At 43.3% G+C, this 18,648-nt stretch overlaps 2 protein-coding genes across 2 annotated transcripts in view; one reads left to right on the top strand and one right to left on the bottom strand.

Annotated features, from left to right (window-relative positions):
- RPS10 (ribosomal protein S10) overlaps positions 1–18,648 on the top strand; it is a 624,010-nt gene that overhangs the window by 202,732 nt on the left and 402,630 nt on the right. The gene's annotated exons all lie outside the window — the stretch shown is intronic.
- BLTP3A (bridge-like lipid transfer protein family member 3A) overlaps positions 1–18,648 on the bottom strand; it is an 81,719-nt gene that overhangs the window by 36,984 nt on the left and 26,087 nt on the right. Inside the window, exons 2-8 of the mRNA XM_050787543.1 lie at positions 14,042–14,204; positions 13,902–13,940; positions 12,431–12,522; positions 3,600–3,789; positions 3,149–3,289; positions 2,547–2,717; positions 1,664–1,856 (exon numbers count right to left, since the gene is read on the bottom strand). Of these exons, the coding sequence (XP_050643500.1) occupies positions 1,664–1,856; positions 2,547–2,717; positions 3,149–3,289; positions 3,600–3,789; positions 12,431–12,522; positions 13,902–13,940; positions 14,042–14,204 (989 nt within the window). The remainder of the gene's footprint in view (positions 1–1,663; positions 1,857–2,546; positions 2,718–3,148; positions 3,290–3,599; positions 3,790–12,430; positions 12,523–13,901; positions 13,941–14,041; positions 14,205–18,648) is intronic.

Genomic DNA, 18,648 nt, shown 5'->3' with positions numbered 1-18,648 from the left:
GTCACCCAAGGAAACTGAGTCAAGATTTTTTTTTTGAACCAGGATTTCACTGTGTCACCCAGGCTGGAGTGTAGTGGCACAAATCATGCCTCACTGCAACCTCGAGCTCCTGGGCTCAAGCAATTCTCCCACCTTAGCCTCCTGAGTAGCTAGAACTACAGGGACACACCACCATACCTGGCTAATTACTTTTTTAAAAGATGGAGTCTCACTATATTGCCCAGGCTGGTCTCAAACTCCTGGGTTTAAGCGATCCTCCCACCTCAGCCTCCCAAAGTGTTAGGACTACAGGTGTGAGCCACTGCAGCTGATCTATGGCTAATTTTTAAATTTTTTGTAGAGAAAGGTTTTGCCATGTTGCCCAGGCTGGTCTCAAACTACTAAACTCAAGCAATCCTCTCACCTCAGCCTCCCAAAGTATTGGGATTACAGGCATGAGCCACTGTGCCTGGCCAGCGAATCTAGATCTTATTATAAGGTAAACAAAGCCTTCAGAGAAGATAAGCCAGCAAGAGAAAAATCTATTTAATACCATATGTAAGCATCAAAAACCAAGAGCTGATGGCAAAGGAGAGCTTAAAGGGAACACAGAGATAGTTTTGAAGAAACAAGCAGCAGTGTAATAAAACTTACTATTAGCCTATAATCAAGGTCCTCCAAATTCAGCATATTGGCTCATTTGAGCCTGACAACAACTTTTTTTTTTTTTTTGAGACGGAGTCTCGCTCTGTCGCCCAGGCTGGAGTGCGGTGGCCGGATCTCAGCTCACTTCAAGCTCTGCCTCCCGGGTTTACGCCATTCTCCTGCCTCAGCCTCCCAAGTAGCTGGGACTACAGGCGCCCGCCTGGCTAGTTTTTTGTATTTTTTTAGTAGAGACGGGGTTTCACCATGTTAGCCAGGATGGTCTCGATCTTCTGACCTCGTGATCCGCCCGTCTCGGCTTCCCAAAATGCTGGGATTACAGGCTTGAGCCACCGCACCCAGCTGACAACATCTTTTGAGGTAAATGAGTGAGACATGATTTAACTCAGTTTCATGAATGTGGAAACTCAAACAGGTTAAGCAGAAGATTAAGTGATTTCCCCACGGCTCATAAAGGAAAGCAATGAGTCAATTAGTTTTTTTCATTCTGAATAAATGTAAACATATACATAATGCCAGTTGTTCTAAGTATGTCGAGATTACAGCATAACCTTGCTTGGGAAGAGAACATTTACACACAATAAATATTTAAACTGATCCCACATCTAAAAATTCTGAGGTTTCCTATAGTTGAATTTACTTACCTAAAATCTCACCCCAGTCGTTTTCAACCTCTGATAAGCATTAGGATTGCCTAAGGAACTTTGGTGAGGGGGAAAAAAAGTTTACACTGCTTGAACTCTACCACAGAAGACTCTAATTTAGAGGTATTTGGGGACAGGCCCAACATCTGTATTTTATTAAGTATGACATGTGGTTCTACTGCACCCTAAAGGCTGAACAGCCCTCAAACAAACAGGGCTACCACAGGAAGGCTGAGGCCCAACGAATGCCTGTGATTAAGGGAAGCCAAACAAAGTACTCCACAGTGTCTTTTAAAAAGAGCCTTCATCCCCAGGCTCTGCCCAGAACTAGACAGTAACGTGGACCACCCAGCCCAGGCTCAGGCCTCATGGGGTACCTGGCTCTCGGGACTGGCTATCATCACAAATGTGCAGGTCCAGGCGGGAGATGAGCAGATGGTAGGAGGACTCTTTCACATCAAATTTCTCAAAGTACTGGCTGAGGCGGCTGCTGCTGCTGTTGCTGTTGCCCTGGCTGCCACCAAATGCCTGGGCCCAGGACTGCTGGGCACTGGGAGCTGGTGGGGTGATCTACATGTGACAGAGAGAGAAACAGGAAGTCCAGACCCTGAAAAGATCCTTTGTAGGCTTTCTTTAAGCTTTGGTCCAGCCTGAGGAAAACCACAGTTTAGCAAGATGTTCCTTCCCTCTCATAACTGTTGGCCTAGTAGCTCACTTAGGTCTGTTTCAATTATATCACCCAAACTACCAAAGCCTAATTATAATTAATCTAATAACTGTTGGAATACAGTTCATAGTTCTGAATTGCCCTCCCGGCTCTCGCCCACCAGGTCTCAGTGGACTGATGCTAAAACATTTCCTCTAGGATGTCTTCCCTAAATGCTCTCTTTCAGCCTGTGTAGTGAGATGCCTCTTCTTTGTGCTCTCATGGCATATTGTTTATTCTATTACAGCATTTATCACACCATACTGTAATAACTCATTTATGGTCCATCTTTCAAGACAGTGAGACCCCCAAGGACAGGAACAAGAGGTGTATTCCATTTTTCTTCTCCAGTGGCCAGCACTGTATACTTAATACACTGGAGGTACTCAGTGAACAGAATAAATAAAAAATCAGAGGTGCAGGCAAAGCCTATGAATACCCAGAAGTAAACGACAAATTTCCCAAATAAAGTCTAGATTCCACCTACATTAGTATGAGTTAGGTCTGGCCTACTGAGTCCCTAGCACACCAAGGGTGTCTGTTTTATCTCTAACCTGTACAGGTTCAGGGGCCAGGCTCTTTCTTTGCTGGGCTGACTTCTCCATGGCTTCACTCAGTGACTCTGCATACTTCATCATAGCCTTGAGCTGTGAGTCAGTTAGCACCCAGAGCAGGTCATCCAACAGGAACATCAGCTTGGAGGATATCACATTGCAATCTTTGGTCTGAGGAAGCCACAGACAACATGGGGTTTATTACCTTGTTCATTCCAACTTTCAAAGTGTTGCCCAATCAGTTTCAGAAGCGGCTTTTCAATCTCCAATATGTGAAAGTATCAAGCACTTTGGAGAGAGAATTTCTTACAAAACTACTAAAGTTTCCTTCATTTAAAAAAAAGCAGCAATAGTCAACTGCCAGGTGCCTATGTCAGTGTCCCTACATATGGGTAAAAATTGCAGTTTCCAAAACTAAGAAAACAGGAAGGTAGAAACATTCTATTACTAGAGCATGTTGGGCAACACTGAATTATAGGCCTTCCCCTTTCAACTGCCATTCCAGGGGCCAGTAACATTCCAAACAATAAGGGAATACCAAATCCAGGCTGTCTCATAGTATAAGAGATGGAAGTTTTCATGAGGCCAGAGAACACACTTACTCTTCTTTTGAGGGCTATTTGGATCCTGCCTTGGTTTGTAATAAGCCTCAATGGAGTGGTGACTGGGTCTTGATCACCATTGTCTGTAGCATCTGCCTCAATTCGGAGTGTTTGCCAAGTTATTTCCTTAAATGTTAAAACCTGGAAGGAGAGAAAGTAAAATCCTTCATCCTGTGAATGAAATTAACCAAGAAGCAAGAAGTCCAAGGAAAAAAAACTGGCAAAGCAGAGACTCCCAGCACTCTCAGTTGGGATCCCACCAAGAAAAAGCAGTGAATTGGGGATCCATAATTAAGGAAAGGATGTAGCAGTAACACTGGACAGAAAGGCCTCTGGGCTCCCAGGAATGGGGAACATTTGAGGAAATCCACAAAGTGGGAATAATATCCTTTAATTAGTCCGACTTTGAATCTCTCCCCATTCTCTCCCCTCACAATGACGGGGCTGTCACCTCTCCTCGGCGGGGGTCAGTGATGCGGGTAAGGCGAAGGTCACTCTGCTGCCAGTGGGGGTTGACACTATAGCCCTGGAGCTGCCACAATTCAAAAGAAGCGTGGAAGGCCTTGGAGTGAATCTTGATGGTGATAGAATTGACAATGATGAACATCCCTTCCACCACCTTTTCGGCAAAGCCATATTCACTACAACAAATGAGGCAGACCAACAATCAGAATCATGGGAGACTTTCTGCACAGTCTTTACGCGGGATGTTTTTTTTTTTTTGAGACGGAGTCTTGCTCTGTCGCCCAGGCTGGAGTGCAGTGGCCGGATCTCAGCTCACTGCAAGCTCCGCCTCCCGGGTTTACGCCATTCTCCTGCCTCAGCCTGCTGAGTAGCTGGGACTACAGGCGCCCGCCACCTCGCCCGGCTAGTTTTTCGTATTTTTTAGTAGAGACGGGGTTTCACCGTGTTTGCCAGGATGGTCTCGATCTCCTGACCTCGTGATCCGCCCGTCTCGGCCTCCCAAAGTGCTGGGATTACAGGCTTGAGCCACCGCGCCCGGCCCCGCGGGATGTTTAAATTATTTTATAATGATAATACAGTAGTCTTTTTTTATTTTTCTGAGACAAGGTCTCGCTCTGTTACCCAAGCTGGAGAACAGTGGCATGAGCACAGTTCACTGCAGCCTTGACCTCCTGACCTCAAGTGATCCTCTCATCTCAGCCTCTGAAATAGCTGGGATCACAGGTATGAGCCACTGTGCTTGGCTGCAGTACTTTTTTTTTTTTTTTTTTTGAGATGGAGTCTCACTCTGTCGCCAGGTTAGAGTGCAGTGGCGTGATCTCGACTCACTGCAATCTTCGCCTCCCAGGTTCATGGTATTCTCCTGCCTCAGCCTCCCAAGTAGCTGGGAGCCACGTGCCACCAAGCCCAGCTAATTTTTGTATTTTTAGTAGAGACGGGGTTTCACCATGTTGGCCAGGATAGTCTCGATCTCTTGGCCTGGTGATCTGCCCACCTCAGCCTCCCAAAGTGCTGGGATTACAAGCGTGAGCCACCGTACAAGGACAGTACTTTCTTTAATGATAAATTTTTTTTAAAGAATGGAATAAAAGAGAAAGAGTTGACCTTGAAACAATCTCCCTCCTGTTAGAAAGAATAAATTGATAAATCTTTTTATAGACCACAAACTATCTAATATTTAGATAATGTCTGTGAGGGGAAGTATAACTACAGAAAAGAGACATAGGGTTTCTACAAAATCTTCAAAGACACGACAGCAAGACCTGGTCTCAAAAAAAAATAAAAAATAAAAAAAAATCTTCAAAGATGGAGCATACTCTGCAAAGGTAGTGGAAAGAAAAGCAGTACAGCCAGGTGAATAAGAGGTTCAAAATCAGTCCCACCTTGACCCTGTCAAATACAGTCATCCCTTGGTACGTGAAAGTACTGGTTCCAGGACCCCCCCAATACCACCTCATGTACCAAAATCTGCTCAAATCCCACAGTCAACCCTGAGGGACCTGCATATATGAAAAGTCGACTATCCATGTGGGTGGCACCCTGCAATATTTTTGATCTGCATTTGGTTGGAAAAAATCTGCATATGCATGGGCCCATGCAGCTCAAACTTGTGCTATTCAAGGATCAATTGGCTTCCCAAAGAATATAGCTATACTTCCACAGTGAGAGGACAGAAATGGCAAAAGGAGAGGAATGAAGGACATAAAGTCCCTCTAGATGTGAAGAAAACAGCAATTCTTGACATGTAGGTGAAATCATTGCTCATTACAAGAGATAAAAGGAGGTCTGAAAATTCAAACTGAAAAAAAAATATATATATTTGGAATTGATGTCATCAAGAACTAGTATCCCTAATGTATAAAGAACTTCAAAAAACAGAGAGAAAAAAGAGCAAGAGCCTGACAGAAGTGGGACCAAGTATGGACAGGTCACAGAAGAAATAAATGCAAATATATATTAAACATAAAGAGGCTGTGTACAGTGACTCACACCTGTAATCCCAGCACTTTAGGAGGCCAAGGTGGAGGATCATTTGAGCACAGGAGTTTGCGACCAGCCTGGGCAACAAAGGGAGATGCCCTCTCTACAAAAACATTTAAAAATTAGCCAGGTGTGGTGGTGCATGCCTGTAGTCCCAGCTACTTGAGAGGCTGAGATAGGAGAATCGCTTGAGCCCAGGAGACTGAGGCTGCAGTGAGCCAAGATTGCGCCACTGCACTCCAACCAGGGTGACAGAGTGAGACTCTGTCTCAGAAAAACAAAAAAAAAAGAAAAAGGAGAAAAGAAAAAACGCTGGGCACAGTGGCTCATGCCTGTAATCCTAACACTTTGGGAGGCTAAAGCAGGCATATCACTTGAGCCTAGGAGTTTGAGCTCGGCCCAGCAATATAGTGAGACCTGGTCACTACAAAAAATAGAAAAAATTAGCCAGGTACGGTGGTACATGCCTTTGGTCCCAGCACCTTGGGAGGCTGAGGCAGGAGGATCACCTGAGCCTGAAGAGGTCTAGGCTGCAATGAGTGTGACACCGCACTCTAACCCGAGTGACAGAGTGAGATCCTGTCTCAAAAAAAAAAAAAAGAGAAAGAAAGAAAAAAAGGCCGGGTGCAGGGGCTCACACCGTAATACCAGCACTTTGGGAGGCAGAGGTGGGCAGATCGCGAGGTCAAGAGATCAAGACCATCCTGGCCAACATGGTGAAACCCCGTCTCTACTAAAAATACAAAAATTAGCTAGATGTGGTGGTGCACACCTGTAGTCCCAGGTACTCAGGAGTCTGAGGCAGGAGAATTGCTTGAACCCGGGAGGCGTGAGCCGAGATCACGCCACTGCACTCCAGCCTGGTGACAGAGCAAGGCTCCGTCTCAAAAAAAAAAAGAAAGAAAGAAAGAAAATGATCCTCAACCTCACTCATAAATCAAAACTATGCTGAGAGTCACTAGATTTATGACAAAGGTGACAGTGCAGTGTGAAAAAGATAGTTTTTTCAATAAATGGTGCATGGTCAGTTTGCAGCTATCCATAAAGAGAAAAATTAATATTGATGCCTACCTTCACCAAACAAAAAAAAAAATCAGTTCCAAGACGGACTAGAGATTTAAATGTGAAAAGCCAAACAATAAAGTTTTTAGAAGAAAATATAGGAGACTCTCTTCCTGCCTTAGGATAGAAAGATTCCTTAAACAAGATACACAAATTGCTAACCATAAAGTGAAAAAAAAGATATACTGGACTACATCAGAATAATTTCTGTTCAATAATTTAAAAAATTAAGAGTGGGCCGGGCACAGTGGTTCGTGCCTGTAATCCCAGCACTTTGGGAGGCCGAGGCAGGTGGATCACCTGAGGTCAGGAGTTCGAGACCAGCCTGGCCAACATGGTGAAACCCCATCTCTACTAAAAATACAAAAATTAGCTAGACGTGGTGGCAGGCACCTGTAATCCCAGCTACTCAGGAGGCTGAGGCAGGAGAATCACTTGAACCCAGGAGGTGGAGGTTGCAGTGAATTGAGATTGTGCCATTGCACTCTAGCCTGAGTGACAAGAGCAAAACTCCGTCTCAAAAAAAAAAAATTAAAAAAAAAAAAAAATAAGAGTGATCAGTATCTTAGTATTCCGTACAGAGTAGAAGATATCTGCAATACATGTATCTAACCAAGTACTTGTTTTCAGAATATACAAAGAATTTCTACAAATTAAGAAAAATACAACCCAAAGATAAATGAGCAAAACACTTACACAAGTGCTTTATGAAAGACAATATCCAAAATTCCAATAAACCAATCATTGGAAAAATATAAATTAAACCATAATGTGATACAACTACACACCCACCAGGATGATTAAAATGAAAAGATAGACAATACCAGATATGGAGCAACTAAAACTTTTATGTAATGCTAGAGGGAAAACTGGTGCAATCACTACAAATAACTATATAGCAATATTTACAAAAACAGAACCATAACCCAGCAATTTTACTGCTAGGTATATAAAATAGAAACGTATATATATGTTCACAAGATATACATACAAGAAGGTTCACAGCAGCACTATTCTCTTTTATTACATATTTTTAACTTATATGCAGGAAAACTCATTCTTTGTGGTGTATGGCTTTGTGGGTTTTTTTTTTTTCCCCCGAGAAAGTCTTGCTCTGTCGCCCAGGCTGGGGTGCAGTGGTGTGATCTTGGCTCACTACAACCTTTGCCTCCCAGGTTCAAGCAATTCTCCTGCCTCAGACTCCGGAGTAGCTGAGATTACAGGTGCATGCCACCACGCGCAGCTAATTTTTGTATTTTTTTTTAGTAGAGATGGGGTTTCACCATGTTGGCCAGACTGGTCTCGAACTCCTGACCTCGTGATCTGCCCACCTCAGCCTCCCAAAGTGCCGGGATTACAGGTGTGAGCTACTGCACCCGGCTGGCTCTGTGGGTTTTGACAAATACACGGAGTCATGATTGACCACCAAACTCATCAGAGAGAAGAGTTCTACAAGCCTGTAACCCCGGCATTTTGGGAGGCTGAGGCAAGTGGATCACCTGAGACCAGGATGAAACCAGCCTGGCTAACATGGCAAAACCCTGTCTCTGCTAAAAATACAAAAATTAGCCAGGAGAGGCCAGGCATGGTGGCTCACGCCTGTAATCCCAGCACTTTGGGAGGCCAAGGCAGGCAGATCACGAGGTCAGGAGTTCAAGACCAGCCTGGCCAACACAGTGAAACCCAGTCTCTACTAAAAATAAAAAAAAAATAAATAAATAAATAAATAAAAAACTAGCGAGGCGTGGTGGCAGGCACCTATAGTTCCAGCTACTTGGGAGGCTGAAGCAGAAGAATCACATGAACCTGGGAAGCGGACATTGCAGTGAGGCGAGATCGTACCACTGCCCTCCAGCCTGGGTGACATAGTGAGACTGTCTCGAAAAATAGAAAAAGTAGCTGGGTGTGGTGGTGGTGGCACATGCCTGTACTCCCAACTACTCTGAAGGCCGAGGTGTGAGAATCGCTTGAACCTGGAAGGCAGAGGTTGCAGTGAGCTGAGATCGCACCATTGTACTCCAACTTTGGCAACAGAACAAGACTCTGTCTCAAGAAACAAAAAAAAGAACCAGAAACTAGAAACGTCTACAACAAAACGGATTGTGGCATATGCAGGTAATGGAATAGTATACAGTAATGAGGAAGAATGAACTACAAATATATGTAACAAAATGGATGTCTCTCACAAACATAATGTTAAGCTAAAGTAGTAAGACACAAATGACTATACATTTACATAAAACAGCCATGCTGTAGCATATAACAGTACTTTATTCCTTTTTAAGGTTACAACATGCCTGAACCTTGAAAACATTATGCTAAGTGAAAGAAGTCAACCACAAAAGACCACATAGTATATTATTTCATTTATATAAATGTTCAGAATAGACATAGACAGTAGATGAGTGGTTGCTTAGGGCTAAGGCAGGGAAGAATGAGGAGTGACTGCTAATACGTATGGGGTTTCTCTTGGGTGATGAAAATGTTCTAAAATTGATTGTGGTCATGGTTGTACATCCCAGTGAATACAGTAAAAACCACTGAATTGTACACTTCACATGGATGAATGTTATGGTATATGAATTATATTTCAATAAAGTGTTTTCTAAATTATGCTGATTGTGCTGGCTTGGATTCTTTGGTTTTCTTTCTTTTTTTTTTTTTTTTTTTTTTTGAGACAGAGTTTCACTCTTGTTGCCCAGGCTGGAGAGCAATGGTGCAATCTCGGCTCACTGCAACCTCTGCCTCACAGGTTCAAGCGATTCTCCTGCCTCAGCCTCCCAAGTAGCTGGTACTACAGGCATGTGCTACCACTCCTGACCTCAAATGATCCACCTGGCTTGGCCTTGAATCCTCAAACATCTTATTCTACCTAAAAGCAGAAAGATTACTGGCGTCTTGTCAAAAGGACACAGGAGCTCACCTGGAAAGGCTCTAACTGGCCAAAGACAGGGAGATATGAACATCAGGAAGAATAATGACTGTAAAGGTACGACATACAAAAAATATATATAGAAAGAGTAAATGTAGGATATAAGGCCAGTCGCAGTAGCTCACATCTGTAATCATCCTAACACTTTGAGAGGCCAAGGTGGAAAGAATGCAAAATGTAAAAAGAATATAAAATGGTGCGCCACTCTGGAAAAGTCCGACAGTTTCTGAAAAAGTTAAATCCTCCCCTAAATACCATAACTAGGTATTTACCCAAGAGAAAGAAAAGCACACATGACCACACAAAAACTTGTATACAAATGTTTACGGCAGCATTATTCATAATAGCCAAAAAATGGAAATAAAATGACCATCAACTAGTGAATGGATAAACCAATTGTGGTATACCCATACACTATAATGTTACTCAGTGCTATGGTCTGAATGCTTATGTTTCCCCAGAATTCATCATATGTTGAAATCTAATAGCCCAATGTGACAGTTTTAGAGATGAGGCCTCCAGAAGGTGTTTAGCTCATGAAGGAAAAGTCCTCATTAATGGGATTAATGCCTTTAGAAAAGAGGCCAGAGACCAGGCTCAGTGGCTCACGCCTGTGATCCCCGCACTTTGGGAGGCCGAGGCAGGTGGATCACCTGAAGTCAGGAATTTGAGACCAGCCTGACTAACATGGTGAAACCCCATCTCTACTAAATACAAAAAATTAGCTAGGCATGGTGGCACATGCCTGTAATCCCAACTACTTGGGAGGCTGAGGCAGGAGAATCGCTTGAACCAGGGAGGCGGAGGTTGCAATGAACGGAGATCGTGCCATTGCACTCCAGCCTGGGCGACAAGAGCAAAACTCCATCTCAAAAACGAAAAAAAAAGAAAAGAGGCCAGAGAGAGACCTTTCACCCCCTTGGAAGTATTCTTACCAAGAAAACAAAAGCAAACAAAATGAATCAGGGCAAGCCTTTAAATCTACCAGATTAAATGAGAAACATTTTCAATGACACCTTGATGATACAATCAGTCAGAATACAAAACAAGGGAAATTCTTTAGAAAAGATTATCTAATTCCTACAAAGAATAAATAGTATATTTAAAAATGTGTGTGTGGTGGGATATAATTAAAGAACTTTAAAAGGCCTATCACCCAAATATAAAGTATGGACTTCTTTTGATCCATATTGTTCTGTAAAAATATATATATATTTAGGTCAGTCACAGTGGCTCACACCTGTAATTCCAGCACTTTAGGAGGCTGAGGCAGGTGGATCACCCAAGGTCAGGAGTTCAAGACCAGCCCGGCCAACATGGCAAAACCCCATCTCTATTGAAAATACAAAAATCAGCCAGGTGCGGTGTCAGGCACCTGTAATTCCAGCTACTCAGGAGGCCAAGGCACAAGAATCACTTGAATCCAGGAGGTAGAGGTTGCAGGGAGCCAAGTTCGTGCCACTGCACTCCAGCCTAGGTGACAGAGTGAGACCCTGTCACAAAACCAAAAAAAGAAAAAATATATGTGTATACATATATATATATTTTAGAGATAATTCAGGAAAATTGATTATGAAACAGGCATTAGATGATATTAAGGAATTCTTGTGAGGTTTTTTGTTTTTTGTTTGTTTTTGAGATGGAGTTTTACTCTTGTTGCCCAAGCTGGAGTGCAATGGTGCGATCTCAGCTCACTGCAACCTCCACCTCCCGGGTTCAAGCAATTCTCTTGCCTCAGCCTCCTGAGTGGCTGGGATTACAGGCACCTGCCACCACACCTGGCTGGTTTTTTTTTTTATTTTTAGTAGAAACGGAGTTTTTATTTTTAGTAGAAATGGGGTTTCACCCTGTTAGCCAGGCTGGTCTCGAATTCCCGACCTTAGGTGATATGCCCACCTCAGCCTCCCAAAGTGCTGGGATTACAGGCGTGAGCCACCACACCCGGCCTGTTATTTTTAATGTGATAGCAATATATTTTTTTTCCAGTCCTTGTCTGTTAAAGACATGATATGAAAGTATTTGCAGGTGGGTTAATAACCAGCCGGGCAACATGGTGAAACCATCTCTACCAAAACTACAAAAAATTGGCCAGGTATGGTGGGGCATGCCTGTGGCCCCAGCTACTTAAGAGACTGAGGTGGGGAACCACTTGAGCCTGGGAGGCAGAGGATGCAGTGAGCCAAGATCACACCACTGCACTTCAGGCTGGGTGACAGGGTGAGACCCCATCTCAAAAAAAAAAAAAAAGTTTTTGCAAGTGGAATCATATGGTTTCTGAGATTTGCTTTCAAGTACTATAGTGTTCACATGCACATACATACACATACACAAACTGGCAAGAAAAAGAAAAAAGAATGACAACATTGGGCATGGTGGTTCACATCCATAATCCCAGGGCTTTGGGGAGGCTGAAGTGGGAGGATCGCTTAAGGCCAGGAGTTCAAGACCAGCCTGGGCAACATAGTGAGACCTTATTGCTATGAAAAACTAGCCAGGCATGGTGATGTGTGCCTGTGGTCCCAGCTACTTGGGAGGCTGAGGCAGGAAGACTGATTGAGCCCAGGAGGTCGAGGCTACAGTAAGCTGTGATCACACCACTGCACTCCAGCCTGGGTGACAGAGCCAGACTCTGTCTCGGGAAAAGAAAGAAAAAAAAAAAAGAAGAATGACAAAGTGTTGATAATTGTTGAAATCAGATCTTGGGTATATGGGGGTTCTTATACCATTTTCTCTACTTTAGTGTAAGTTTGAAAATTTCCATAATAAAAAGTTTTTATTTTTTAACTAAAAGGGGATCTAGAGCAATTAATATGTTGGAAATAACAGGATTCAAAGCAACTAACCTCTGTCCTGAAGCAAGGGCAATGGGAGACTGTCCATTGGGGGGCCGAGGATCCTCACATGTCTTCATCTCCACCTCTACCTTATCCAGACACTGAAATAAAAGTCAAGGAGAGCTAAGCATTTACACAAATACACACATAGCACAATGACAGCACAGACTGTGTCATTCATCTCTGTGCTCCAGAGCCTAGTCAAGTGCTATACCCACAGTGGGCAGACAATCAATATTTACTGAATGAATGAATGAATGAATGAATGAATGAATGAATGAATGAACGAATGAACGAACAAACTAAAATGCAAGGAGAGTCCTCATTTTCCCCCTTCCATTTCTATTAGCAGCAGAACCTCATGACAAGTACGGGATGAACTCAGAGCAAAAAGATAAAACACAAATCCAAGTTGCAGGAATATTATTGTTCCTGGGGATTCCAGTTTTGGGGATAAAGACACATTGTCCAGCCTCTGAAGGACCCTCAACTGATAATCGTTCAACAGTCAATCCAAACTAAACTTTTTTTTTTCTTCTTCTTTTTTTTTTTTAAGACAGAGTCTTACTCTTATCGCCCAGGCTGGAGGGTGATCTCGGCTCACTGCAACCTCCACCTCCCAGGTTCGAGCAATTCTCCTGCCCCAGCCTCCCGAGTAGCTGGGATTACAGGCACCCGCCACCACCACACCTGGCTAATTTTTTGTACTTTTAGTAGAGATGGGGTTTCACCAGGTTGGTCAGGTTGGTCTTGGACTCCTGACCTCAGGTGATCTACCCACCTCTGCCTCCCAAAGTGCTGGCATTACAGGCATGAGCCACCACACCCAGCCCAAACCAAACTTCTAATTTTTCCTCTGTCAAGATTTCAAGGAGTGCCAGGCGCGGTGGCTCACGCCCGTAACCCCAGCACTTTGGAAGGCTGAGGCGGGTGGATCACCTGAGGTTAGGAGTTCGAGACCAGCCTAGCCAACATGGCAAAACCCTGTCTCTATTAAAAATACATAATTAGCTGGGCATGGTGGTGCATGCCTGTAATCCTAGCTACTTAGGAGGCTGAGGCAGGGGAATCGCTTGAACCCAGAAGGCAGAGGTTGCAGTGAGCCAAGACCATATCATTGCACTACAGCTTTGGTGATAAGAGCAAAACTCCATCTCAAAAAAAAAAAAAAAAAAAAAAAGATTTCAAGGGAAAATAGGAAAGTCTAAGGTTAGAGCCTAGGCAGCCATAATTGTTACACTAAAACCGAGAAAATAACTGAGAAGTCCTGGGTCTTGTGTCCCAGTGCTAATCTTATACCACACAGCAGTTCCAGAATAAGCCCAGACAACAGTCACACTGTCTCAGAGAGAAGCTCACAGGGACATAAGAAGACACCCCCCAGTCCTAAAAGGGTTAGCCTATCATTTTCTCCCTCATCTTCTAAAAGCCTACCCTGGCCACCCCCCTTTGATTACTTGCAATCAAGAAAGGTCATTACCAAGCAAATTGGGTGTGTCTTCAACTTTGTCCACTGGATCTGAAAGAGGAAAGCAAAGTCTCAGGGCTGTGGTAGCTGACCCTCCAGAAGGCAGGCCTGCTGGCCGAAGAGAACAGCAGCATTCCGACCCTCATTCTCACCCGGATGGAGGCCCTGTTGCAGTAGACCCGAGTGATGGCTAACCAGGTGGGCAGCTCCAGTACATTCTGTAGAACCTCTTCATCCAGCTCCAGGTTGGTCAGCTGACCCTCCCCTTTCAGGGTGCTCAAGTTGATTTTGTCTGGGGAAAGATTCTTAGTGAACCTGAAAAGAGTAATGATAAGAAGCTATTATTTCCATGGGAATCTGCTAACTGGGTATTACGGCCAAAACACTTCTGAATCTAGAGAAAAGAAAAAATTAAAGAACATTTGTTAAGGCTAGTCAAGTGAAGCAGTGGGAGTGAAGGAACACAGAAATCTGTAACTGGTTGTGATCAATTAGTTGTAAACAACACCGTACTCAGACCAGCCAGAACAAATGTACTCGGACCACACTATCTCTACACCATAAAAGATGTTGTGAGACCTATGATTCTACTTATGATTGTGTCATCATCCTACTAAAGAACCTACGATGAGCATTCTGGGGCAACAGCTGTAGCAATGGCAATGTAGTCTTTCGATATTTCTGAACCCTCACATAAAAACAGACAGAGGGAGCCAGGCACAGTGGCTCACGCCTGTAATCCCAGCACTTTGGGAGGCCGACGCGGGCGGATCACCTGAGGTTGGGAGTCGAGACCAGCCTAACCAACATAGAGAAACCCCGTCTCCTCTAAAAATACTAAATTAGCCAGGTGTGGTGGCGCATGCCTGTAATCCCAACTCCTCCGGAGGCTGAGGCAGGAGAATCGCTTGAACCTGGGAGGTGGAGGTTGCAGTAAGCTGAAATCATGCCATTGCACTCCAGCCTGGGCAACAAGAGCAAAACTCTGTCTCAAAACAAAAACAAAAACAAAAACAAACCAGAGGGCCAGGCGTGGTGGCTCACACCTGTAATCCCAGCACTTTGGGAGGCTGAGGCAGGAGGATCACTTGAGCCTAGGAGATCAAGACAAGCCTGGGCAACATAGCGAGACCCTATCTCCACAAGAAAACAAACAAAAATTAGGCACGGTGGTGCATGCCTGTAGTCCCAGCTACTCAGGAGGCTGAGGTTGAGGCTACAGTGAGCCGTGATCATGACACTGTACTCTAGCCTGAGATGACAGAGCAAGACCCATTATAAAAACAAACAAACACCAGACAGAGCAACTAGATAACAACACAGAAAGTCCATGAATAACATTTAAAACAAAATAGAAGATGAAGTATCCTCATAAATCCCCATAGACAAGTGGGTAGGGCAAAAACATCAACAGCCACAAGACATTAAGTGCTATCCAGCTGTCCAGAACAAAGTGGAGGGAAGCAAAAGGGCATCTGACAACTGAGAACAGAAGAATCCCAAGATAACCAACAACTATTAAATGAAAAGCAATGGGGGCTGATTTGACACAGTAACTGACACTGTCCATTGCAAGGGATCCCTAGTGAGACCCCAAGGAGCTGGAGAAGTCTAGTCCTATAAACTCATGAAACTAACCTTCCCAAGCTCCTTCCTCGGAAAGGACTCCCACACAGAAAAGAATTAAAAATGAGCAAGATAGGGATGACAGAAATGAAGAGGTGGTCTAGATAAAAGTAAGGGAGGGGAACAGAGACCTATTATCTCAGGAAGCAAGCTGTTATATTTTTTAGCACTACTTGAAATAACAGAAGAGAGAGCTACATGAAGTTAAGGATGTGAAACAGTAACAGGCTAATTATTGGCTTATTAAAGCAGGGTAAAATGAAATCCCAGACCCCTACACATATCTTTACTGATATGAAAAAAGAACAACCAGTTCTATAGTCTTCCCAAAGAGACTAAACTTGAATGTCATCAAGCCACTGCGTCCGGCTGCTAATTTGAAGGAAATACTGAGGACAGACGAAAATTGCTGAACTACACTGTAAGTGTGCAATCAGCAAAATCTAGACCACAGGAAACTCTATCGGTCAAATGGTCTTGAAATAAAATATTCGCACAGGCCAGTCCTCTCACTGTTCCTCACTGCTCCAGTCCTCCCTCCTGTGCTCTCACCAGCCATTCCCTTTCCCTCCACACCATTATCTGCCATGCAAGGCTGAACTGGAGACTTCTCCCTGAGGCCTTCTTTCCCTCACTGCTGTAACTCACATTAAACTCTTTTATTCTCCATTCCTGGAATCTGTAAGGCATGTTTAGTTCATAATCATATGACAGAGTCTTGGGATGTTCTCTGATTCTCAAACACATAATATAACCACTCCTGCTCAATTAGATTAAGCTCTTCAAGGTAAGGGGCTTAGTGTTGGCCATTCTTCCTAATCCAAATGGTGACCCAACAGAATGCTGGCCCACCTATCTCTTAGCTAACTGCCCTGCTGGCTAACTACTCCCAGTTCCCTTCTCTCATCTTTGTGGCTGGATCAATTTAAGACCAGTTCCTCATAGCATAACCCTCTCTCCTGTAAGACCAACTGTCTAAATTAATCTCACTCCTGTAATTCACTGCTGCTGCCTCTCATAGTCACTATTTTCACCCCAATTATGAATTGTATTTTGTCCACCAAACTTAACTATACTTTGTGTTTACATATATTAGATGCTAACAGTTTAGAGTTACATACCTATATATTTACCAACTTTTTTCACTATATGTATCTTTTCCTTTTACTAAACTGTGTTTTAGTGATTTTGCTTTTCCTTGGACCATAAAATCATGACGTGCCAAAGTTTATCTTTGCAATGTTTTTCTAAAGTGCTTAAGAAGGTACTATGAAAACAGCTCTTTAACAATTTTTAAATGATAGTAAAAATCATTTTTAGAAGTTTGTGAACATGCAAAACAATACTGTATGATATTAAGGGATACACAGGAATGCACTGGCATGATGACAAATTTAGGAAAGTGCTTACCTGTGGGGTAAGGAGAGGGGTCGACAGGAAGCTTCAACTGTATGGATAACGCTTATTTCTCAAGTTGAGAGGTGACTGTATGGCTTTTCATTATGCTACTCCATACCTTTTTGTAGGGCAAATATTTTATAACAAATTTTTCTAAGATTTCTATCAATTGTCTATTTACGTACTTAGTGTTGGGAATGCTATTCCTCCACTAAGTCTCTTTTTTTTCTGAGACAGGATCTCACTCTGTCACCCAGGCTGGAGTGCAGTGGTACCATCATGGCTCACTGCAGCCTTGACCTCCTGGCCTCAGGTTATCCTCCCACCTCAACCTCCCTAGTAGCTGGGACTACAGGCACACATCACTACGCTCGGCTGATTTTTATATTTTTTGTAGAGACAGGGTTTCGCCATGTTGCCCAGGCTGGTCTCAAACTCCTGGGTTCAAGTGATCCACTTGCCTCGGCCTATCAATGTGCTGGCATTACAGATGTGAGCCATTGTGCCCAGCCCCATGGGTCTCTCTTAATCCTACACATCTTGCTGGGCCTGTCAATAATGCATGGTCCTAACCACTTCTTACTCAGGCCTCTTCTCAGGATTGTGTTTGCAGAGAACAGCTTTGAGTAAGGAAATAATCTCTCCCACTAGGACAAAGAACAGGCCTGCTTACCATTTACTATAAAAGCAGTGGATTCCCCAAGCTCAGTATTCTATTCCTATAACACATATGCAGGCATCCATCTGGACCCATTCATGTCACTCTCATAGGACTCTGGGGGCAAGGAATGCTGCTTGCTGGGCCATGAAAAATAGGCTGTGAGTAATAAAGTCCTTTGTCTCTGATCCAGAAGTCTTGTGTGTTCTGCCAGCATCCATGAAACAGGAGGAGTTAATAATTAGCTTCTAAATACGGTAAAATAAAATCCCAGGCCCTTATACATACTTCTGCTGATTTTAATTCACTTAAAAAAATTTAATCTACATTTACTGAGTATGAACTAACTCTATTCTCTGAACCAAAAAGACAAGTTTTCAATATATGGTTCTTTTCCTCTAAAAACAACTTGCCACAGAGGGAAGGTGATTATTTCTCTTCCGGAAAGAAATGGCTTTTCAGTCCTTTTCCTAAACAAATGGCTATCTACAAGAAAATAGGACTGGGGTACGAAGGAGAAATAAACTCATCTACATACTTCCTAATAAGACAACAACAAAAGGAAGTAAAGGAAGATAGTGCATGCCCTTAAGAACTCTGAGGAGACAGTCCTGAGAGAAGGGAAAGCAGAAAACAGAACTCAACATTATTTGTAATCACTAGGCACAGGCAGGCTTTCAAGTCTCTTATGTATTTAAATAAAATATTATAATTATTTCCTTCTACTGTCCTAGCAATCCTTCCTCTAATCTTAAGCGGTCCAGAGAAGCCGTTATCAATCCAGAAATTGGGGCGGGACATACTTCAGAAGTACTACTAGTCTTAGAAAGATAAGAATGTTTTAACAAGCAGAACGAGTTTTGAAGACTACAACTACATGTCTCCTCCTCTCCAACCACACAGATTCTGATAAGATGTTACCTTTCTACCCCAGCTGAGAATTCTTGCAGAAATGAGCCACTGTCAGGGATGGGAGTAAGGATCCCTCTGAGAGGCAGGAGTAAGGAGAAAAGGCTGAGAACTACTAAGATAAACTGCTCTTTCGTATAATAAAAAGCCATTTTTATTTTATTTTTT

Source organism: Macaca thibetana, chromosome 4 (assembly GCF_024542745.1).
Source record: "Macaca thibetana thibetana isolate TM-01 chromosome 4, ASM2454274v1, whole genome shotgun sequence".
In the NCBI taxonomy this organism is placed as follows: Eukaryota; Metazoa; Chordata; class Mammalia; order Primates; family Cercopithecidae; genus Macaca; species Macaca thibetana.
This window is presented reverse-complemented; position numbering and strand designations above follow the sequence as displayed.